This window comes from Convolutriloba macropyga, chromosome 11, assembly GCF_964194025.1.
Source record: "Convolutriloba macropyga chromosome 11, txConMacr16.3, whole genome shotgun sequence".
NCBI classification, from domain to species: Eukaryota; Metazoa; Xenacoelomorpha; order Acoela; family Convolutidae; genus Convolutriloba; species Convolutriloba macropyga.
In genome coordinates, this window is record NC_134478.1 from 40,877,907 (window position 1) to 40,896,482 (window position 18,576).

Here is an 18,576-nt window from a genome sequence, read left to right on the forward strand (position 1 = left end):
AAAAACATCAAATTGGAAGAAATTGGCAAAAAAACTCAGAAAAAAGACAAAAAGTGGCCAAAATTTGCTCTGATTTACTCGATTTTGTTCAACAAAAACAACTCGAAACTAATATCAATCCAAATGAGAGACATCCAAAAGAGCTACAACAACTGACTTCCACTACAAAACTCCCCAAATGCCATCAAAGGTTGAAGAAGAATATAAACGACATTAAAAACCAAATTGAACAAAAAAAACGATAAAAATTAACGTGTTTTTTAAATATTACATGAAAAAATAAAGCCAAATAAAGTTAATTTGAGCAACGAGAGCAATGAAATGCTAGCGAAATAATGGGCAAGTTATAACAAGCTAAAAAACTGTCTACGATTAAAAAACGAAAAAAGCAAAAAATTAAAAAAAAAGTGGTTTAAAAATTCTGAAAAAAAGTGGTTTAAAAATAGCCGTTGAGCGACTGACGGCGCCTATTAATTAAGATAACAACGGATGGCTTTCCAAAACACATTTACAGAACTAAAACTTGAAAAACTGTTGAACCAAAAAATTGTTGAATTACCGTTTCCCCCAAAAAGAATTTGAGCCCCGAAACCACTCACTTTTGCTGTCCACTTCCTGTCAAAGGTAAGTGAGGGAGTCGAAACTTTAAATCATTAAAATATGCACCCTCAGTATTTTTGGTGAAATTTACACTGGCGATAAATAAAGCTTTACTAGCACCTTAATGGCCTACAGTTTGCCAGTTTATTGTGCTTCTCAGGATCAGGTGTCAAATCGGTCAGAATAAAAAACATAACCGGCACATTGCCGCAAAATAGCCGCCGTTGAATCTAATAAGCATGATTGGGATTGAAAGAATAGAAGATATTGAAAAAAAATGTTTTTGTACACAAACATTTTTTTAAGTCCGTTTTATTTTGATGGTATTTCGTAGTTGAACATAACGTACTTCTGTTTCCTAGAGAGAGGGTACAGGGGCTACTATCAATACCAATAAGCATTAAAGATGGTAACTAAGACTTATAGGAACGACGTTCAAATAGCGGGCATCTAAAATTGGGCTTTATGGGTTTATCCCTTTTCTATTTCTGACTTCAATTTTTTATACTGACTCTGTTCAATTTGAATTGCTTTGCTGAGCAACTGATGTTCAAAATCACTTTTAGCAGAATGAGAGAAGAGAGAAACTAGCCTAGAGAAGTCAAAAAGATATCACGCAAAATGTTGAAAAAGCGGCAAAATGAAGTAAAGCGAAACATTTTTTTATTCGACGAAGTAAAAAAAACATAGCCGGAAGAATTCAGGAAACGACTCGAAGTAGAAATTTGACTATTCTCACTGATCAGATGCATCACCAGCATTTTACCAATCGACAGACAGTGTAATCAATTCACAAAGAAAAAACTGGAGAACTGGAAACTTGACAAAGGACAAAATCAAAAAATAATATTCTCTAAAAATCCAAACAAAAATCTCTACAAAAAGATAACATGCAGTTTCCTATCCATAACTTATAGAAATCAATTAGTTATATATTTGGCTAGATCAATCGCCCACCAATTACTTGGATAATTTGTTTAAATGAAAACTGCCCTGTTAAGCCTTCAAGTGCAAATGCACAGTATCAACACCTACAAAATTGCTCTTTATTGAGAAAAAGTTGCCAGCAAAAAACATCAAATTGGAAGAAATCGGCAAAAAAACTCAGAAAAAAGACAAAAAGTGGCCAAAATTTGCTCTGATTTACTCGATTTTGTTCAACAAAAACAACTCGAAACTGATATCAATCAAAATGAGAGACATCCAAAAGAGCTACAACAACTGACTTCCACTACAAAACTCCCCAAATGACATCAAAGGTTGAAGAAGAATATAAACGACATTAAAAACCAAATTGAACAAAAAAACGATAAAAAGTAACGTGTTTTTTAAATATTACATGAAAAAATAAAGCCAAATAAAGTTAATTTGAGCAACGAGAGCAATGAAATGCTAGCGAAATAATGGGCAAGTTATAAGCTAAAAAACTGTCTACGATTGAAAAACGAAAAAAGCAAAAAATGAAAAAAAGTGGTTTAAAAAATCTAAAAAAACGTGGTTTAAAAATTCTCAATTTTTCTGTCATTTTTCTTCAGAAAAAAATGTTTTATACCAACAAAATTGTAATCAATTTGTATCCCTGATATTCCTTGAGTAACGAGCTTCTATGCAAATTGCACTTAAAGCAGTAAAACAAAACAAAAGGCCAAAATACATTAAATTTCGTCGAAAAACCAGCAAAACTGATCAAAAACCTCCAAATTTGCATAGAACTCAAATTAACTGCTTGAAACCTTCAATTCCTATTAAAACAAGCCCAAATCTAATACAATAACAATCACCTCATAAACAAGAAAAATTGCAAAAAAACTGCTTTTAAAAGCCGCACGTGAACAAAAAAATTTCGCTCGCTCAGAAAATTTTTTCACACATCAATTTCTCGCTCTCTCAAAAACAGCGGTATGAACAAAAAACCACTCTCTTTTCGCTCCGCTCTTCACTTTTGTTCAGCACCCAAATCACTCCAAATTTTTTCACGCGTTTCATTTCCCGCTTAAAAATTCACTCCAATAAAATTGATTAAAAAAAAGGACTTCTCCAATACTCCTCTTCGAGTCGTAAAAAAATAGAAGCGCTATAATAGCCGGCTGAGAAGATGAGGGCGGCTATTAAACAATCAAGCAAAATTAAAAAAGACCAACAGCACCCAAATATTAGCCACAAACTTTGATAGCAATGAACAACTGCGATAGCTATCACATCGCAGGAATAACAACAGCTAGCTCAACAAAATATAGCAAACAGAAGGCCGGTAGATTTTACAAGTTTAAAGTTGCATCGATTTAATGGTTTTACCAGAGGCAGCTAATTGTGAAGTGTGTTGGTGTGAGAGGGGACGGCGGACGGATGAGTACTGAGTAGAACCGGAAGAGACTGATGATGCCATGGGTTTGACGTTACTCTGACTACGACTCAGCATTGGAAGACTCCGAGGAGGTGCCGACGACGGAGTGCCATGTGACACCTAAGTATGAATACATACAGAAGTTTACTATTATTCCTTTTAATTCAGGACAAATAATTTCAATTATTCAATAGTGGTGAAAACTGATATAATTTTTTTATTATTGCTTGAGATTGACGTCCAACTTTGTACGCTGACACTGATACTCGAGATCATATGCCTGGATATCAATGCAGAGATCGCCCAATGATTTTCTCATCTATACTTAATGTTGCCGGCTAACTAGAAATCATCACAGGAACGAGCCGAAATTCGACACAAAACTCATGTTTGCGCTCCAGGTATCAATTTATTATTTTTAACTTCGATATCAACAAATGATGATCAATTTGACTGACACTTGGTGTGGCCCACCAATACTATTAATAAACGCATCCGATGTTGGAATGCTTTTGTCATGTGGTCGCTTTCGACAAACAGCTACTCTGATCGTATACAGTTGCAGGAGGCAGATTCATTAATCAAGTCTTAATAACCAATTCGTTAAAAGCTAATTATTTCAATATCAATATGGGCGTCAAATTCACTATTTTGACAGACAGGGTAACTTCGCGTTCAGTTAGTTATCTTCCGAATTCTATCGCTCATGCATTACGACATGCCAATGCCCTAGTCGAGACAGGATGTTAATCTTATAAGATTAACATCCTGAATCGACTAGGTTGTTTAAACTCAACTTTCAAATTTCATCTGTGCATCAAAATAATCTCTCTCATAGACGACTACTTTATTAAGTGAGTAAAAGCAAACAGAAACAAGAATCAGGACTAAATGTCAACAGAAGACATTAATCGGTTAAGGGTTAAAAGCTGTTCCGTTAAACAACACTCAAGCAACTCATTATTTTATAGCATTTCAAAAAGAAGCCAAATTAAATTTTCTAAGTTTCTTATGTTGCAAAATCTTCTTCAGTTCACAGACGTTACCTACATTTTCAATTAATCAACATATTTATAAAACAGGCAAAACTTAATATACGGATAACCGTCGTGCGTCATTAAGCCGCAAAAAGTACTTTTGCCGCAAAACGTACAAATTGGGGCTTTTATGGGCAACTGCTCCAATTATCATAAAACAGATTTCTTGATGCGAGCTCATTTTCTTCAATTATTTACAAATTAGACGTTCTTTCATTAATGTCTAAATGCACGTTGTACAGAACAATCGTGAAAAACGGGCAAAAATAGTCGACAAAAAATTAGTCGATGTTTTACGACATAATAATTATTTCATTGTTATTTTTCAGTTCACCTGATCACAAGCACCTTGTTGAATTTAATATTCAATTTCTTGCACTAATTAGCTTTAAAAAAATTCAAAAAGCTAAGAAAATTACGGAAAATGCGAGTTCATGCCTACCAATGCATATACAAACTAGAACACGGGTACAGGGTAGAGAGGGGACGGGGAGGGGAGGGCGACTATTTCCATCCACGCTTCAAGGCTAATAGGAGGAGGTGAAAATTTGAAGCTCTAATAGCTTTGTCAAATATGCAAATGGTCAACCGATTAAACAAAGTGAAATTTAAGCCCAGCCTATTTACATTTTGGTTAGTAACTGGTTAATGTTAATCCCTGCACATCCCCCTCTGCGCATAACTATTTAATTATCCCTCCCTTTAACAGACAGCTACAAAAAAGTTGCCAATTCCAAGCTACCATTCCAGTTATACGGGAAAGGCAGCGCTTCTCTTTAAGATTCATATTATCTATTTAGCAATTCAGAGCAGATAAAATTGTGGAATCAATTTTCCATGCTCAATGAAAATTAAAACCACTTAAAGTCTTTCAATTATAGAAAAGAACCCAAACAGAAAAGGCAGAAAAAGATCCGCTACACAGTTACGTTCTAATAGAACACTCACTATTAGTCTGTAACAATGGAACAACAGTCCATTTTCATATAAATGGAACAACCAGAGCTTTAAATTCAGAATTTCTTTCCGATTAAACTAATCTACTAAAAGCAAACAAATTGCTCAAATGCTGTACATATCCGGCAGATTGCCAGAAAATAGCCGCCATTGATTCCCAGAATCCAGGTTGAGATTGAAAGAACAGAAGAGAATAAAACATTACTAAGATATTTTTAATTTTGCGTTTCTTTGATCCAATTTTGTATCTATACATACTCCTGATTCTTAATGAGAGGATACATGGATTTGTATCAATATTAATATGCATTAGAGATGATAACTAGACCGATAAAAACAAAGTTCAAGCATCTGGCATCTAAAACCGGGCATTCTGCGTTTTTCCCTTTTCCAGTTCTGATCGTTCGTTATTAGATACAGATTCTGTCCATATCAGATTGACTTGCTGAACAACTGTTGTTTATAAGGACTTTGAGCAGAATGAGCAAAAAAGAAAAAACGATTTCATGCAAAATATCGAAAAAGCGGCAAAATGAGGTAAAGCAAAACAATTCTTTATTCGAAGAAGTAAAGCATAAAAACACAGCAGGACAAGTCCTGACACAATTCAAACATTTTTATTGACCAAGCAAAAGACTTAACTTAGAATGGACAATTAATGGACTGCGAAAACCACTAAGAAAAAAAATCTGATCAAAAATAGGTAAAAATCAATATCAAATCGCCGTGACGCACCCAATACTTCGCAGACAAATATTAAACAACAATTGAAAAAGCAAAACAGAAAAAACCTGTACAAGAAATCAGAATTTGCATAAAGTTTTTTAGTGAAAAGTATCCTATCTACATTAGTATCACTTCATAGTAACAACACGTTCAGAATTTTTCCTAACTAAGAATTGGTCGAGACAAAATACAGCGAGAACAATAAAACTAGAAGAGGCAAAAAGAAACTTCAAAAACAGGAAAATTTGCTCAATTTACTCGATTCTCCTCAACAAAAACAACTCAAAATTAATATTATTCGAATTATAAGACAACCAAAAGCGCTAGCACAAATAATTTCAATAACAATTTTCCCAAATCACAAATGCTATCAAAAAAGAGAAGGAATACAAAAACTGCGGTAAAAGCTTAAAACAAAGCAAAAACAAAGCTTAAAATGCTTTCAAACGCACTATTGTTAGTTTAGATGACGGTGAAAAACACCTCTGACTAAAAAATTGGAGTTACTAAAAACACCAAACACAGTATATTTTTCCAGACCTTTTCTCTCCCTCCTAAAGTAAGCGACCTGAACAGAAAACCACTCTCTTCTTTCTCCTCTTCAGCAATTGGACTTAAACACTTTTTTCACTCATTTCACTTCCTGTTTCAAATACACTCCAAGAAAATTACAGATCAAAAAACAAAAAAGACGCTCCACCAATACTCCTCCTCCAGTTGTAAAAGGACAGCACCCCAAAACAATTCAAATTCTTTGAATTGTATTAATAAGAGCGCTATAATAGCCGAATGAGAAGAGGGCGGCTATTAAACATGCAAAATTAGCTTTTCTGCTGCATCCAATTTGCAACGAAATCACGCGTTTTAAACAGTGACGAGGGATGGTAATTTAACGGCGTTCAAAAAACTATATCGCATGTTAGAGAAAGAGGCTTACGAAGTCATCTATATCTAAAACAATCATGCACACAATGAAATTGGGGGTACACTGAAAACCACCCAATCCCACTCGGCAATAATACCATATCATACAATTTCGAAATTCCAGAGGCGGTACTAACAGAGAGGCTAGCAAATGAGCTTGATTTAGGATGGGATATAGGAATTCTGACATCGCCATTTACAATCACGACCGATTATTGTCTTCTGTCGACTGATGGGCAATTTAGATACCGAAAAATACAGGCGGTATAAGTCACTCGAAACGTCAAAAGGTCAAGCAAGAATCCATTAAATTTGAACAACTGAATCAGCAACTTAATGCCCTCCGGGCTTTACCTGTTTATCCCGTTTTAAAGTACGAGAGTTAAATAGTCAAACGAGAAAAACTATCTGGCGAAAAGTCGATAATAAGGGAAATCGGATTGAAAAACATAGCCGGTAGAATACCGGAGATAACTCGAAAAGTCCCTAACGTAACCTAACATGAATAAGAAAAAACGAAGAAAAGAAATAACAAATTAATTGCATAATAAAACTAAGAAATGATTTAAAAATGGAGACACAATTTTTAGTTTCAAAATTTTTGCTAAGGGGATGTGGGTAGGGGTATGTAGGTGGGCGGTGTTGGTTAGGTGGTTATAGGCAGGTGGCGAGGGGGTAGGTAGGTTGGGAGGGGATTTTCTGTAGTTTTGATAGTTTTGACAGTCGAAATTGTATGATATGATATGATATGACTGTTTTGGGAAGAAATTTTCTCAAAATGATATTCCCACCTTGAACATTGCGAGACGTTCCTAATTAATGTATATTAATTGTGGGCAGGAGGGAGGGGACGGGCTATGTAGGTGGGTGGTGTTGGTTAGGTGGTTACAGGTCGGTGGCGAGGGGGTAGGTAAGTTGGGAGGGGGTTTTCTGTAGTTTTGATAAGGGAGGGACTGTTTTCGGAAGAAATTTTCTCAAAATGACCTTCCCACCTTGAACCTTGCGAGAAGTTCTTAATTAATAAATATTAGAAACTAAGCAACTATAAAAGTCTATTGTTCGAAACTACATTTGAGAGCAATTAAAAAAAGATGCAGGACTGCAATAATGACCTCATATTTCATTCGAGCGCAACTAAAAAAACCATTAGAGCATCTATTACTGTTTAAAAAGTTATAGGGATCAGGAAATAAATCCCGTTTATTATTAAAACTTGATTCGACTGAGTAATTCAATCAACTGAACTTGAAGCGTTAAAATCATTAACTGCCCTGATCGTGACGCTTGGCAAGGAAACACAAAGATGAGTTAATGAATGGTTACGTGACTCTGCTTGAAGTCAATGAGAACTTCTTGTGTTTATCGAGAACTGCGGAGCAGTTCAAGATATTAAGTCAGAATTTCGAAGTGACTTCTGCGGTGTCACGTAACCATGCTTAAAACGCGAAACATTCTTTTAAAATGACGAAAGTCAACGGAAGTGAACTTCTGGCTAAGTAGCAACTTCTGGCATTTTAACTTCTGGCACTGCAGACTTCCGGCATTTTAAAATGAGCACGTGAGTGTTTTAAAGGGGGTATGTAAGCCAGTGTCAATAGTGTCTTGAGCTACGTAACCGCAAAAACTCATTTTCCCCGGAATTACCGCTATAATACGCAAACTCCAATGCTAATATGATCATAATTTCCGGAGAAACTAACTAGGATTAATGATTCACTGTTTTGGAAGTTTCAACACAAAAAATTGTAAGATATCAAAGTGTTTTCCCAGTCTTGCCTTGCTTTTAGGGAGGCATAAGATCACATTTCAAGAGCTTTTAGGCAACTAAAAAATTTTAAAAAACAGAAAATTACCTTTATTAATTGCTGACACGTTATGATATGATTATGAATGTACATTAGCTGCTCTCAAATAACTTTCAATTAGAGTGCCATATACTCAGCTGATTTTATCTCCTTGAACTGAAGTAACTAGAAGTCAATTTGAAAGCGAGAAAGTCATTTTTGAGAGTGAGTAAGTCACGAATGACTACAAAATTCATCACGAGAAAGGACAAAAAATTGTGTGAAAAATGACGTCACGCAGCCAAATTACTAAAAATTGCATGAACGCATAAACAAAAGGCAGATTTGAAGTGATCTACGTCATATAGTTGTAACAAAAATCTTTACAACAAAATAAAAACAAAGAGAAGGCCAATAATAGCTCACTATCGGAGCTATTAACAACACAACAAACCGAGCTAGTTGGAAAGCAAGAAGGCGCGATTGACCACGTTGACTTCAAATTGAAACATAAACCCACTAATGTCGGAAGAATTGCTCTCGAACGACAGGCGGGAGGAATAATATTTGACCCCGTCGGGATTCGAACCATTGACCTCCAGATCCATAACCAGATGCACTACCCACACGACTAACAAGCCCATATTTTTGCTATGCTGCGACCAATTTTATGTTATCAACAAGCTTTACTTCGAAGTGCGAACAATAGAGATCACTCAAAAATGAAGAACGAAGGCGTGAAAAAGTCAATTGAGACGTCAAAGAATGTTCTAGAAGAAAAAGGCAAAAACGGTCAAGCAAAAATTTTGCATAAAAAAAAGACAAACACGTTTACAATAATTGCTATGAACTTCGTTTAAGATCAATTAAAAACGAAAATCTAATTGGGGAGCAGTTTTAGTCGAATAACACACGCAACAAACTAACGTCGACCCAATTACTCTCCAACGAATCATATTGTCGATGTCAGAGCGTTACTTAATTTCAATCGCCGGCATCAAGCAAACCTGAAATAAAAACCTCGCAATAGCTACTTCAAAATGAAGTGCTACCAATCAGCAGAAAACCTCAACACACAAGTGCAAATAGCCCCTTAATCCGTCCCAAAACTTATCCACATGCGAACTGTTTTCTTTTGTGTGAAAATTTATTTCATAATCCTTCACAATTATTTTATTTAACACAGATAAATGTTTTAGATCTGAGAGCGGACTACCCTTTAAAAATGAATATCTACATAGATATAAATTGTTAAAACGTCCATTTGGATAGTCCAATTTTACTGTTGAAAAAGAAAACAGTTTTCCTTGAAAAACCCAATGCTAATATGATCATAATTTCCGGAGAAACTAACTAGGATTAATGATTCACTGTTTTGGAAGTTTCAACACAAAAAATTGTAAGATATCAAAGTGTTTTCCCAGTCTTGCCTTGCTTTTAGGGAGGCATAAGATCACATTTCAAGAGCTTTTAGGCAACTAAAAAAATTTAAAAAACAGAAAATTACCTTTATTAATTGCTGACACGTTATGATATGATTATGAATGTACATTAGCTGCTCTCAAATAACTTTCAATTAGAGTGCCATATACTCAGCTGATTTTATCTCCTTGAACTGAAGTAACTAGAAGTCAATTTGAAAGCGAGAAAGTCATTTTTGAGAGTGAGTAAGTCACGAATGACTACAAAATTCATCACGAGAAAGGACAAAAAATTGTGTGAAAAATGACGTCACGCAGCCAAATTACTAAAAATTGCATGAACGCATAAACAAAAGGCAGATTTGAAGTGATCTACGTCATATAGTTGTAACAAAAATCTTTACAACAAAATAAAAACAAAGAGAAGGCCAATAATAGCTCACTATCGGAGCTATTAACAACACAACAAACCGAGCTAGTTGGAAAGCAAGAAGGCGCGATTGACCACGTTGACTTCAAATTGAAACATAAACCCACTAATGTCGGAAGAATTGCTCTCGAACGACAGGCGGGAGGAATAATATTTGACCCCGTCGGGATTCGAACCATTGACCTCCAGATCCATAACCAGATGCACTACCCACACGACTAACAAGCCCATATTTTTGCTATGCTGCGACCAATTTTATGTTATCAACAAGCTTTACTTCGAAGTGCGAACAATAGAGATCACTCAAAAATGAAGAACGAAGGCGTGAAAAAGTCAATTGAGACGTCAAAGAATGTTCTAGAAGAAAAAGGCAAAAACGGTCAAGCAAAAATTTTGCATAAAAAAAAGACAAACACGTTTACAATAATTGCTATGAACTTCGTTTAAGATCAATTAAAAACGAAAATCTAATTGGGGAGCAGTTTTAGTCGAATAACACATGCAACAAACTAACGTCGACCCAATTACTCTCCAACGAATCATATTGTCGATGTCAGAGCGTTACTTAATTTCAATCGCCGGCATCAAGCAAACCTGAAATAAAAACCTCGCAATAGATACTTCAAAATGAAGTGCTACCAATCAGCAGAAAACCTCAACACACAAGTGCAAATAGCCCCTTAATCCGTCCCAAAACTTATCCACATGCGAACTGTTTTCTTTTGTGTGAAAATTTATTTCATAATCCTTCACAATTATTTTATTTAACACAGATAAATGTTTTAGATCTGAGAGCGGACTACCCTTTAAAAATGAATATCTACATAGATATAAATTGTTAAAACGTCCATTTGGATAGTCCAATTTTACTGTTGAAAAAGAAAACAGTTTTCCTTGAAAAACCCAATGCACGTTTTACAAAAAAATCTAGTTCTGTTCACGTTGAGGCAATCCTTGTGTCCGCGTGAGCATTGTGGACTCACCTTTGTTCCCTTCTCCTTTTGGAAGGATGACGTAGATAGGCTTGAAAACAATCAAGAGATATTTGATCATTTACTGGCACGAAACCATGAACCGATGTGATATAATGACTTTGATCACGATAATCTCATGTAATTCTATAACATGGATGCAAAATTTTGGAAGATTAGCCACATAAATTTTCAGAAAAATAAGCATTATTATTAAGCCTCAAAACATAAGAATGATTACTTCCTCAAACCAGCACGACACTTTGTTAATTTTGCTTTAATATATAGTGTTTATTTTATTATTTTCGATGAGCATAAAGTTTAACGAAACCAGAGCAGTTTGAATTTACTAAAGATCAAAAGTTACAGAGCATTCGAGTTAATCAGCTTGGATTTTGATTTCCCTATGATTTGATGTCAATAAGCGAAAGATGCTGAAGAATAAATGAGAAAGACTTGACAGTGAGTATTTGTATGCATTATGACTACCTTTCTCAGTGATCCAGAGAAGAAGGAACTTGCAAGACCCTAAGAGATTGAGAATAAGTTATTACTACAGCAAGTACTTTGGTAATTATTTGCTTTGATCAACACCAGTTTAATTAAATTCTAGCAGTCAACGTCTTACTTCTGTTTGCCTCCAATGATTTGCAGATTCAATAATATAAATAAATTAACTTTTCAAAACAAAGTTAAAGCTCTGGTTTAACTGTCCCCACTATCTTGTAACAGTCTCACAAACGCAGATTATCTTGCAACAAGTCTTGCACTATAACTTCTGCCGTGACAGTCCGCATACATGTCTCATATTAAAGTTGCCTCATTTAGACCAGGGTTCTATCGATTTCCATTAGCTTTCTATCGATATTGAGCATCCGGGATACCAAACTTACGTACCATATTAGATATTGTCATAACCATAAAAACTGTGTTGCACCTACGGGTTCCTTAAGGCAAACAGAAAGCCAGGAAAAAGAATTTTGTGAAATATTAACCTGATTTGGAGCTCCTCGGTTTTTGGCACTGGAGTCCTGCTTTGAAGATCCAAATATTGACTCGAAAATGGATGTCTTGTGAACTGGTGTCGCCTGCTTTGCCGGCTCTGAAAACATTTCAACTATTTTTGGAGATCAGAATTCTTCAGTTTAAAGTCATGAAATTTTTTAAATGCTAGCAACCGTTCGGTGCCTATTTCAGAGACTATTTAAGTTCCGGCAGTTGGTTTCGAGCTACGGTAGCAATAGCACTTTTCAAAAGAAACGACAATTTTTTCGCAAACGACGGCCGAGCGGGCTTTAAAATCTGACCTCATAAAGTTTCGAACGATAAAACTCCTCCCTCACTTTCGATTGAACAGAAATGAGTAACTTTATATCAACCGCTTAGCAACAATCAAATCCCGTTGCCATAACAGTTGCAAATGACGGAATAGCATATTCCCCAATTAACACTGATAAAGCATAATACAAAACGGAAAAGAAAAAGTGGCATACCACTGCGTCATGACCAGACTACCAATCTTTTTGTCTGTTTAATCGACACCGTTTATAAAGCAAAGACCAAAGAGTGGATGTCATAAACCAGCAGTCCCAGCAAAGAAAAATGGACTAAGTTTACAAATATTGTAATGACATCTAGTCGATTAAAAAGAATACCACACGGTTGTCATCAACCTCTCAACAATTGGTGTTTGCTCAGACCTTGACTATGACGAAATAATTCCAATCAAAACGCCAAAAATCGAAAACAGAAAACATGCCATCCGAGAGAACAAAAGCAAAACTAGCAGGCAAAACAAAAGCAACTTTAGAGTGGCAAACATACCCGCCAGATTGCAGAAAATCCGCCATAGATTTCCATGACCCCTGTTGGGATTAAAAAATAAATTAATTGTTTTAAAATGACGAAAAGTCGATTGTAGTTCAGGTATCAAAATTTGGGCTACATACCATTTTTCGACATTGACTTTTCTCTAATGGTAGATTCCTTTGATGATCAACTGAGCAGAATTATCAAAAATGAAACCCAAAAAAATCACGCAAATGCCAAAACTCAGCAAAGCAAAACATTTTTCTCAGACAAAAAAGCAAAGCAGAACAAGTACTCAATCGCAATCCAAAGAATTAAATTAATTATTGACCTGACAATCAACATTTTCCCATCCAAATCAAACTTTGACAGTCAAGAAAGCAGATAAAATGCCTAAAACTACCAGGATAACTTTTTTCTACGCGAAAGATGTTTTTTTTATGCGCTGCGTTGAGTGAACAACTTTTCAACTTGAAAGACTACAGATATCGGTTTTAGATCAATCTGTAACCCTCTGGACTTGATATTGAATAGTTTTAAAACACTAAGAACATAAGAACAACATTGTCGATAAATATTGCCACTACGCGTCCTTAGAAAAGACAATGCAATGACAATAAAAACCCAAAACAACCAACTAGTAGAAATCAATACCAGACATAGCAAAACGGAAAAAATCAGGAATTTGGTGAACATTAGAATCTTTTTAATTGTCAAGAATTAAAAACTCAAAACTAGATATTAAAAGTCTTAATCACAGCAAATAAAAACAACTTAGAAGTCAAAATATATTTGGCAGTTCCGTTAGGTGAAAAAGGGACAAAAGGAACAAAGGAAACCAAGATCGAAAAATTCACCAAAAACCTCTCAAAAATAAGGAGCATCTGAGTCAAGTTAGACATAGCTAAAATCTGAAGCCGATCAATTTACGAAAACTTCAATTTTTGAGACAGCAGAAACAAACAGAAAAGGAAAACAGACTAGACTCAAAAATCCACTAAAATTCTATAAAACAGTTTCAACGTTAATGAAAACCACTGTCATGAATTCAAGTGAATAACAGGTTTCTTCAATTCCTCATTAGTATATCCTTGAAAGAACTCGCTTGCCAAATGAACATTCTTGAAACTAATGCCTTGGAACCAAAATATCTGCTGCTATCATTTAGACCACGTGTAAGCTTCAAAAGTAACAATGAATTCTTTAAGTCGAAAAGTGGAAAACAAAAATCAAGAAGCATAGCAAGCAGATTGTCCGAATAGCTGCAATCTGGACTTGCGTGCCGTAGACAACACATAGAAACAGTAACACAAATGAGTAGCAAAAGCTTTCGACGCTACTTAAAGCACTGTGAAAATTCTCAACAATATAATAAAAAGGCTAGTTTAAATTCACTCTAAGGAAGCCTTTTATTGAGGATTTTCATTGCACATATGAGTTTCTTTGACATTCAACTATTTCAAACTAAACTAAGCCTTCAAGCGCAGAAATCATTTTGCTGAATGAGGTAAATCATTAAGATCAAAATCTAATCACGCAAACGACTAGGCCATGCGCTGAAACAGCCTTAGCTAGAGGAAGCGAAACAAAAAAACAAAGCAGCACGAATCCTGAAATGCAATCATGATAAACTAAACATAACCAACTAACGTCGGTCGAATTGCGCTGAAACGACCGGCTGAGGTCGGTAGTAGCCAGTTGGGTCGTAGTTATGCTAGCCGTAAGAATGGGTGAGTTGGGTGTGGGTGGGAGGGGGGTTGTGAATTGCAAGAGAGGGATTTACCTGCCGATCCCTTTTTGAGTGCAAAAGTAAAAAAAAAGGTCAGACAAAAATGGTCAAGCAAAAAATCGCACCAAAACGCTCATAGGACTAAAATAATTGCAACAAACTTTGTTCGAGAGCAATCAAAAAATACTGTACCAATTAACTAATGCCAGTCAAACAAAAACAGTTTTAAAAATTTTGAGAAAAAGAAAAAATGAGCCTCGTATAGAGTTTTAAGATTAGCGTGTCAATTAAAAAAAAGGAAAACAGAGGTCGGAAAACGGACGAAAAGTTTTAGAAAAGAAATTAGAAAAAACTACTGAAGATTTGCTGGACCTTCTCGTGTCAACATCTTGAAAACCAAAACTTATGTCAAAAAATTATGCATGAACGAAGCACCAAAAAATTAATGCAGAATTCAGTTAAGAAAATTTCAAAATGGACCAACATTACAAAAAGTTAACACATATACAAAAATCGATGCAACACTGTCTAATTTACCATACTTAAGTCTTCAATGACAATTTTTGCAGACTCAAAACAACTATAGAACAACAATATCTCCGTCTAGAAAAATCTGGAAATACATATAAGAGACACAGAAGCAAGAACAAAAAGTTAAACCTTACCCATACAAAAAGGAGTAACTTATGCACAAGCTTTGACAAAATCTCGTTTGGCCCTCGAGATCGAACTCAATTAGAGAAAATTCCTGTTATAGAAAAATTAAAACAATTTCGTCGATCTCGACTTCTCTATTTACATTCGCCAAACCCATTCTCTGAAAAGTTTCATCAGTCCCATAAAATTAAAAAACAGAAAAATGACCATAATTTTAACTTGAAATCGCAAATTTCAATGAAAATTTGTCCAATTAGCGATATGAACATATTCAAAACCATTTCTCTGTCTTTAAAAAATCTTTGGCCTTAAAAGCTAAAAAACTTAATGGCATTTTTTCTCAAAAACATGAAAAAAGGAACTGGAAAAGTAAAGCAAATGATGAAGATCAATTAACAGTGATCAAAAAAGTTGGCTGGCAGAAAAACCTTTATGAACTCTGACAGACGTCAACTTAACAAATTATGACCAACAGAACAAAATAAATGACGAAAAAAAACGTCACGATTTTGGGCATAAAATTCCTGATCATTTACCTTGAATTCCTGATCATTTACCTTTCCCAGCAGCTTCAGCATCCTAAGTGCTTTAAGGACAACTTAAGCTAGCTGGCTTTAGCAGAGCCTCTAACAGAACCCAATACGTTACCTGTTCATCCCGTTTTGAGCATAATTACAATTAAGTTCATGGTTTGTACAAAATAAACCAGGGACACCGCAATATAGCTACACTGAGCTTGCAGCTACAAACAATTGGCGGGATTCAACTTTGTTTTAAGTCGTGGAAGGGGACAGCGCCACTTGAACAAATAAAATGATATTAAAGATCACTTCTATAAATTCGATTGAGAAATGAAACCAATTTTGAAAAACTTTGATTCGATTCTTAGGAATCTTCCACGAAATACGTTAGCAGCTCAGCTTTAAATGAAATATAGGTCAAGCATAAAGACAAAGAGCACCCAAAAATTAGCTCGAGCTTGGTTTGAGATTGACTGTTCCTGATAGTTTTACCTGTCTACCCCTTTTAGAACACTAGAAATTATCAGAAAATCTTGTGGAAATGAAATGCTACAACAAAAAAAACATTACCTGTAGAATTTCGCAAAAAAAAACTCGATGACTAGTGCAAAACATCTCTATATACAAAAGAACAGTATTGAGGAACAGGGGCTCGTGCGTGTAGTTAACCGGGGAGTGCAGTTTAAAGAGTAGCTACTTTTTAATGTTAAAAACATAGCCGGCAGATTGCCGGAAAATAGCCGCGATAGACGCTCGTGGCCTTCCATGAATTGAAACACCTAAAGAAATAAGATAGACAGATCGACCACCAGTCCTTTAATTGACCACAAGACTTTTTGGGTTAGCTTCGGACTGTCAATTTTTTGACACATACGTTCTATAAGGAAAAAGCCCTTAAATAGCTATTTCAAAATTGATATTCGAAATCAAAAACTCAAGACTAATAATCACGAATTAGGGCATGAAAGATTGGCACTACTTAGATGCACACTATTAACTAGTAAATCTTCATAAAAAATTAAAGCTCCATAAGTGAGTTCAGAAGTCATTTTTTTGAGTGAGGTAAGTCACGCAATTGACCTAAAAGCAGAAACGACGTCACGTACATAAATTTTAACTGCAAACCAATAGAAGTCACTGAAGTCAATTCCAAGAAGTCAGGTCGTAAGAATCATCGATGGAGACGACGAATTAAAAAAACATAGCAGGACAAGTCCTGACGTACAATTCAAAGAATTTTCATTGACTAAACAGAAAAACTAGACCTAGAAAAGACTATGAGTGAATTGAGAAAACCATTTTAAAAAAAATCAGAACAAAAAAAGAAATAAACAGAAAATCAATGTCGAAATGCCGCATGTGAACAAAAAAACCAATAGCGAGAAAAGAAAATTTAATTGAAACAAAAAACTAGGCCTAGAATGAGCTGTGAATGGATTGAGAAAACCATTTAGAAAAAAATCCGATCCAAAAAATCGAAAAAACAGTAAAAATCAGAGTGAAATTGCCGCATGTGAACGAAAAACCAATACCGAGACACCGAATTTTTGTTCAAACACCGTGTTTTCTTACTTACTTTAAAATTAGAGCGAAAACTATTCACGCCGCAAAACCACTCGCTTTTTCGCTCCATTTCCTGTTTCGGCGTGACCAAAATCACTACTCTAATTTGACTTCAAAACTCATGAAAATGTGTGAACAGATCTTAAAAAAAAAGACAGCGCCCCAATACAATTCAAATTCTTTGAATTGTAAAAAAAACCACGATGTCCCCAATAATAGCCGCTATCGCTTCGCGGCTATTAATAAAAAAACTGATGCTTCTTAAGAAAAACATCAGATATCCAAAAACAGATAATGGCATCAGAGAGAAATTTTTCTTGTGTTAAAAGGGACAAGTAAAGCGCTTAAGAATAACAAAAAATAACCTAAAATTAGCACGTATTTATAATCTACGCAAGAACCAAATTGCAAGCTGAAAAAAGTTGCATTGATCACTTTAATTCATAAAAAAACTGCCAAATATACTTATGATAACTACAAATTTCATTGTCTATTTAGTCAGTTTTTTAAATTATGACTTAGGAATTACGTTTCCTTCCAAAATCAAGCATCCCTTCCTAAAATTGCGGTCTCAAATAGATAAACAAACAATGTCAATTTTTTTAGTTTAGTTAGCAGAAATTATATAGGGTATAACTTGTTTCTACTAGCTGCCCTAAAATAACCGTCAATTACAGTGCCATATGCTCTGTTGATCTCATCGTCTTCAATTAAAGTAAGCAAAAATCTTGGAATAAGGGTAATTTAAGAGAGGCAAATCTTAAGTGATCAAAAACTTAATCACTCAAATGAACGCTCCACCAAGAACGAAAAATTACGTCAGGCACGCAATTCAGTGTCAATTTTTTGAAAGGAACAAAAACTTGGCTGCCCATAAAAGAAGCACACAGGTGCAAAAAGCAAAAATTTTTGAAACATTGAAATAGCAAAAAAATACTCCAGTTTTGAGCTGAAATCCATTTTTGAGCACCTGAAATTCAACCATTAATCGACCTATCGTTTCCTTGTAAAGTTTTTCTTGTAAAATACTTATTCCGTTCAATTCTTTTGCATGAAAAGCAAGATAGATCAAATTTGTTTCAACTATTTCAATAAGACTTAGA

General features: G+C 35.1%; 2 protein-coding genes across 7 annotated transcripts in view; one reads left to right on the forward strand and one right to left on the reverse strand.

Moving 5' to 3' along the window:
- The window catches only part of LOC142349931 (uncharacterized), a 203,613-nt gene that overhangs the window by 18,841 nt on the left and 166,196 nt on the right, over positions 1-18,576 (forward strand). The window lies entirely within an intron of this gene.
- LOC142349806 (uncharacterized) overlaps positions 1-18,576 on the reverse strand; it is an 84,402-nt gene that overhangs the window by 7,289 nt on the left and 58,537 nt on the right. For 4 of the 6 annotated variants that reach the window (XM_075401588.1, XM_075401585.1, XM_075401589.1 and 1 more), the window contains 3 exons: positions 12,190-12,296; positions 11,684-11,722; positions 2,896-3,064 (listed from right to left, as the gene is read on the reverse strand). In XM_075401588.1, coding sequence (XP_075257703.1) covers positions 2,896-3,064; positions 11,684-11,722; positions 12,190-12,296 — 315 coding nt within the window. Of the gene's footprint in view, positions 1-2,895; positions 3,065-11,206; positions 11,247-11,683; positions 11,723-12,189; positions 12,297-18,576 lie in introns of all 6 variants that reach the window. The other 2 variants (XR_012760849.1, XM_075401587.1) reach the window with 2 other exon arrangements.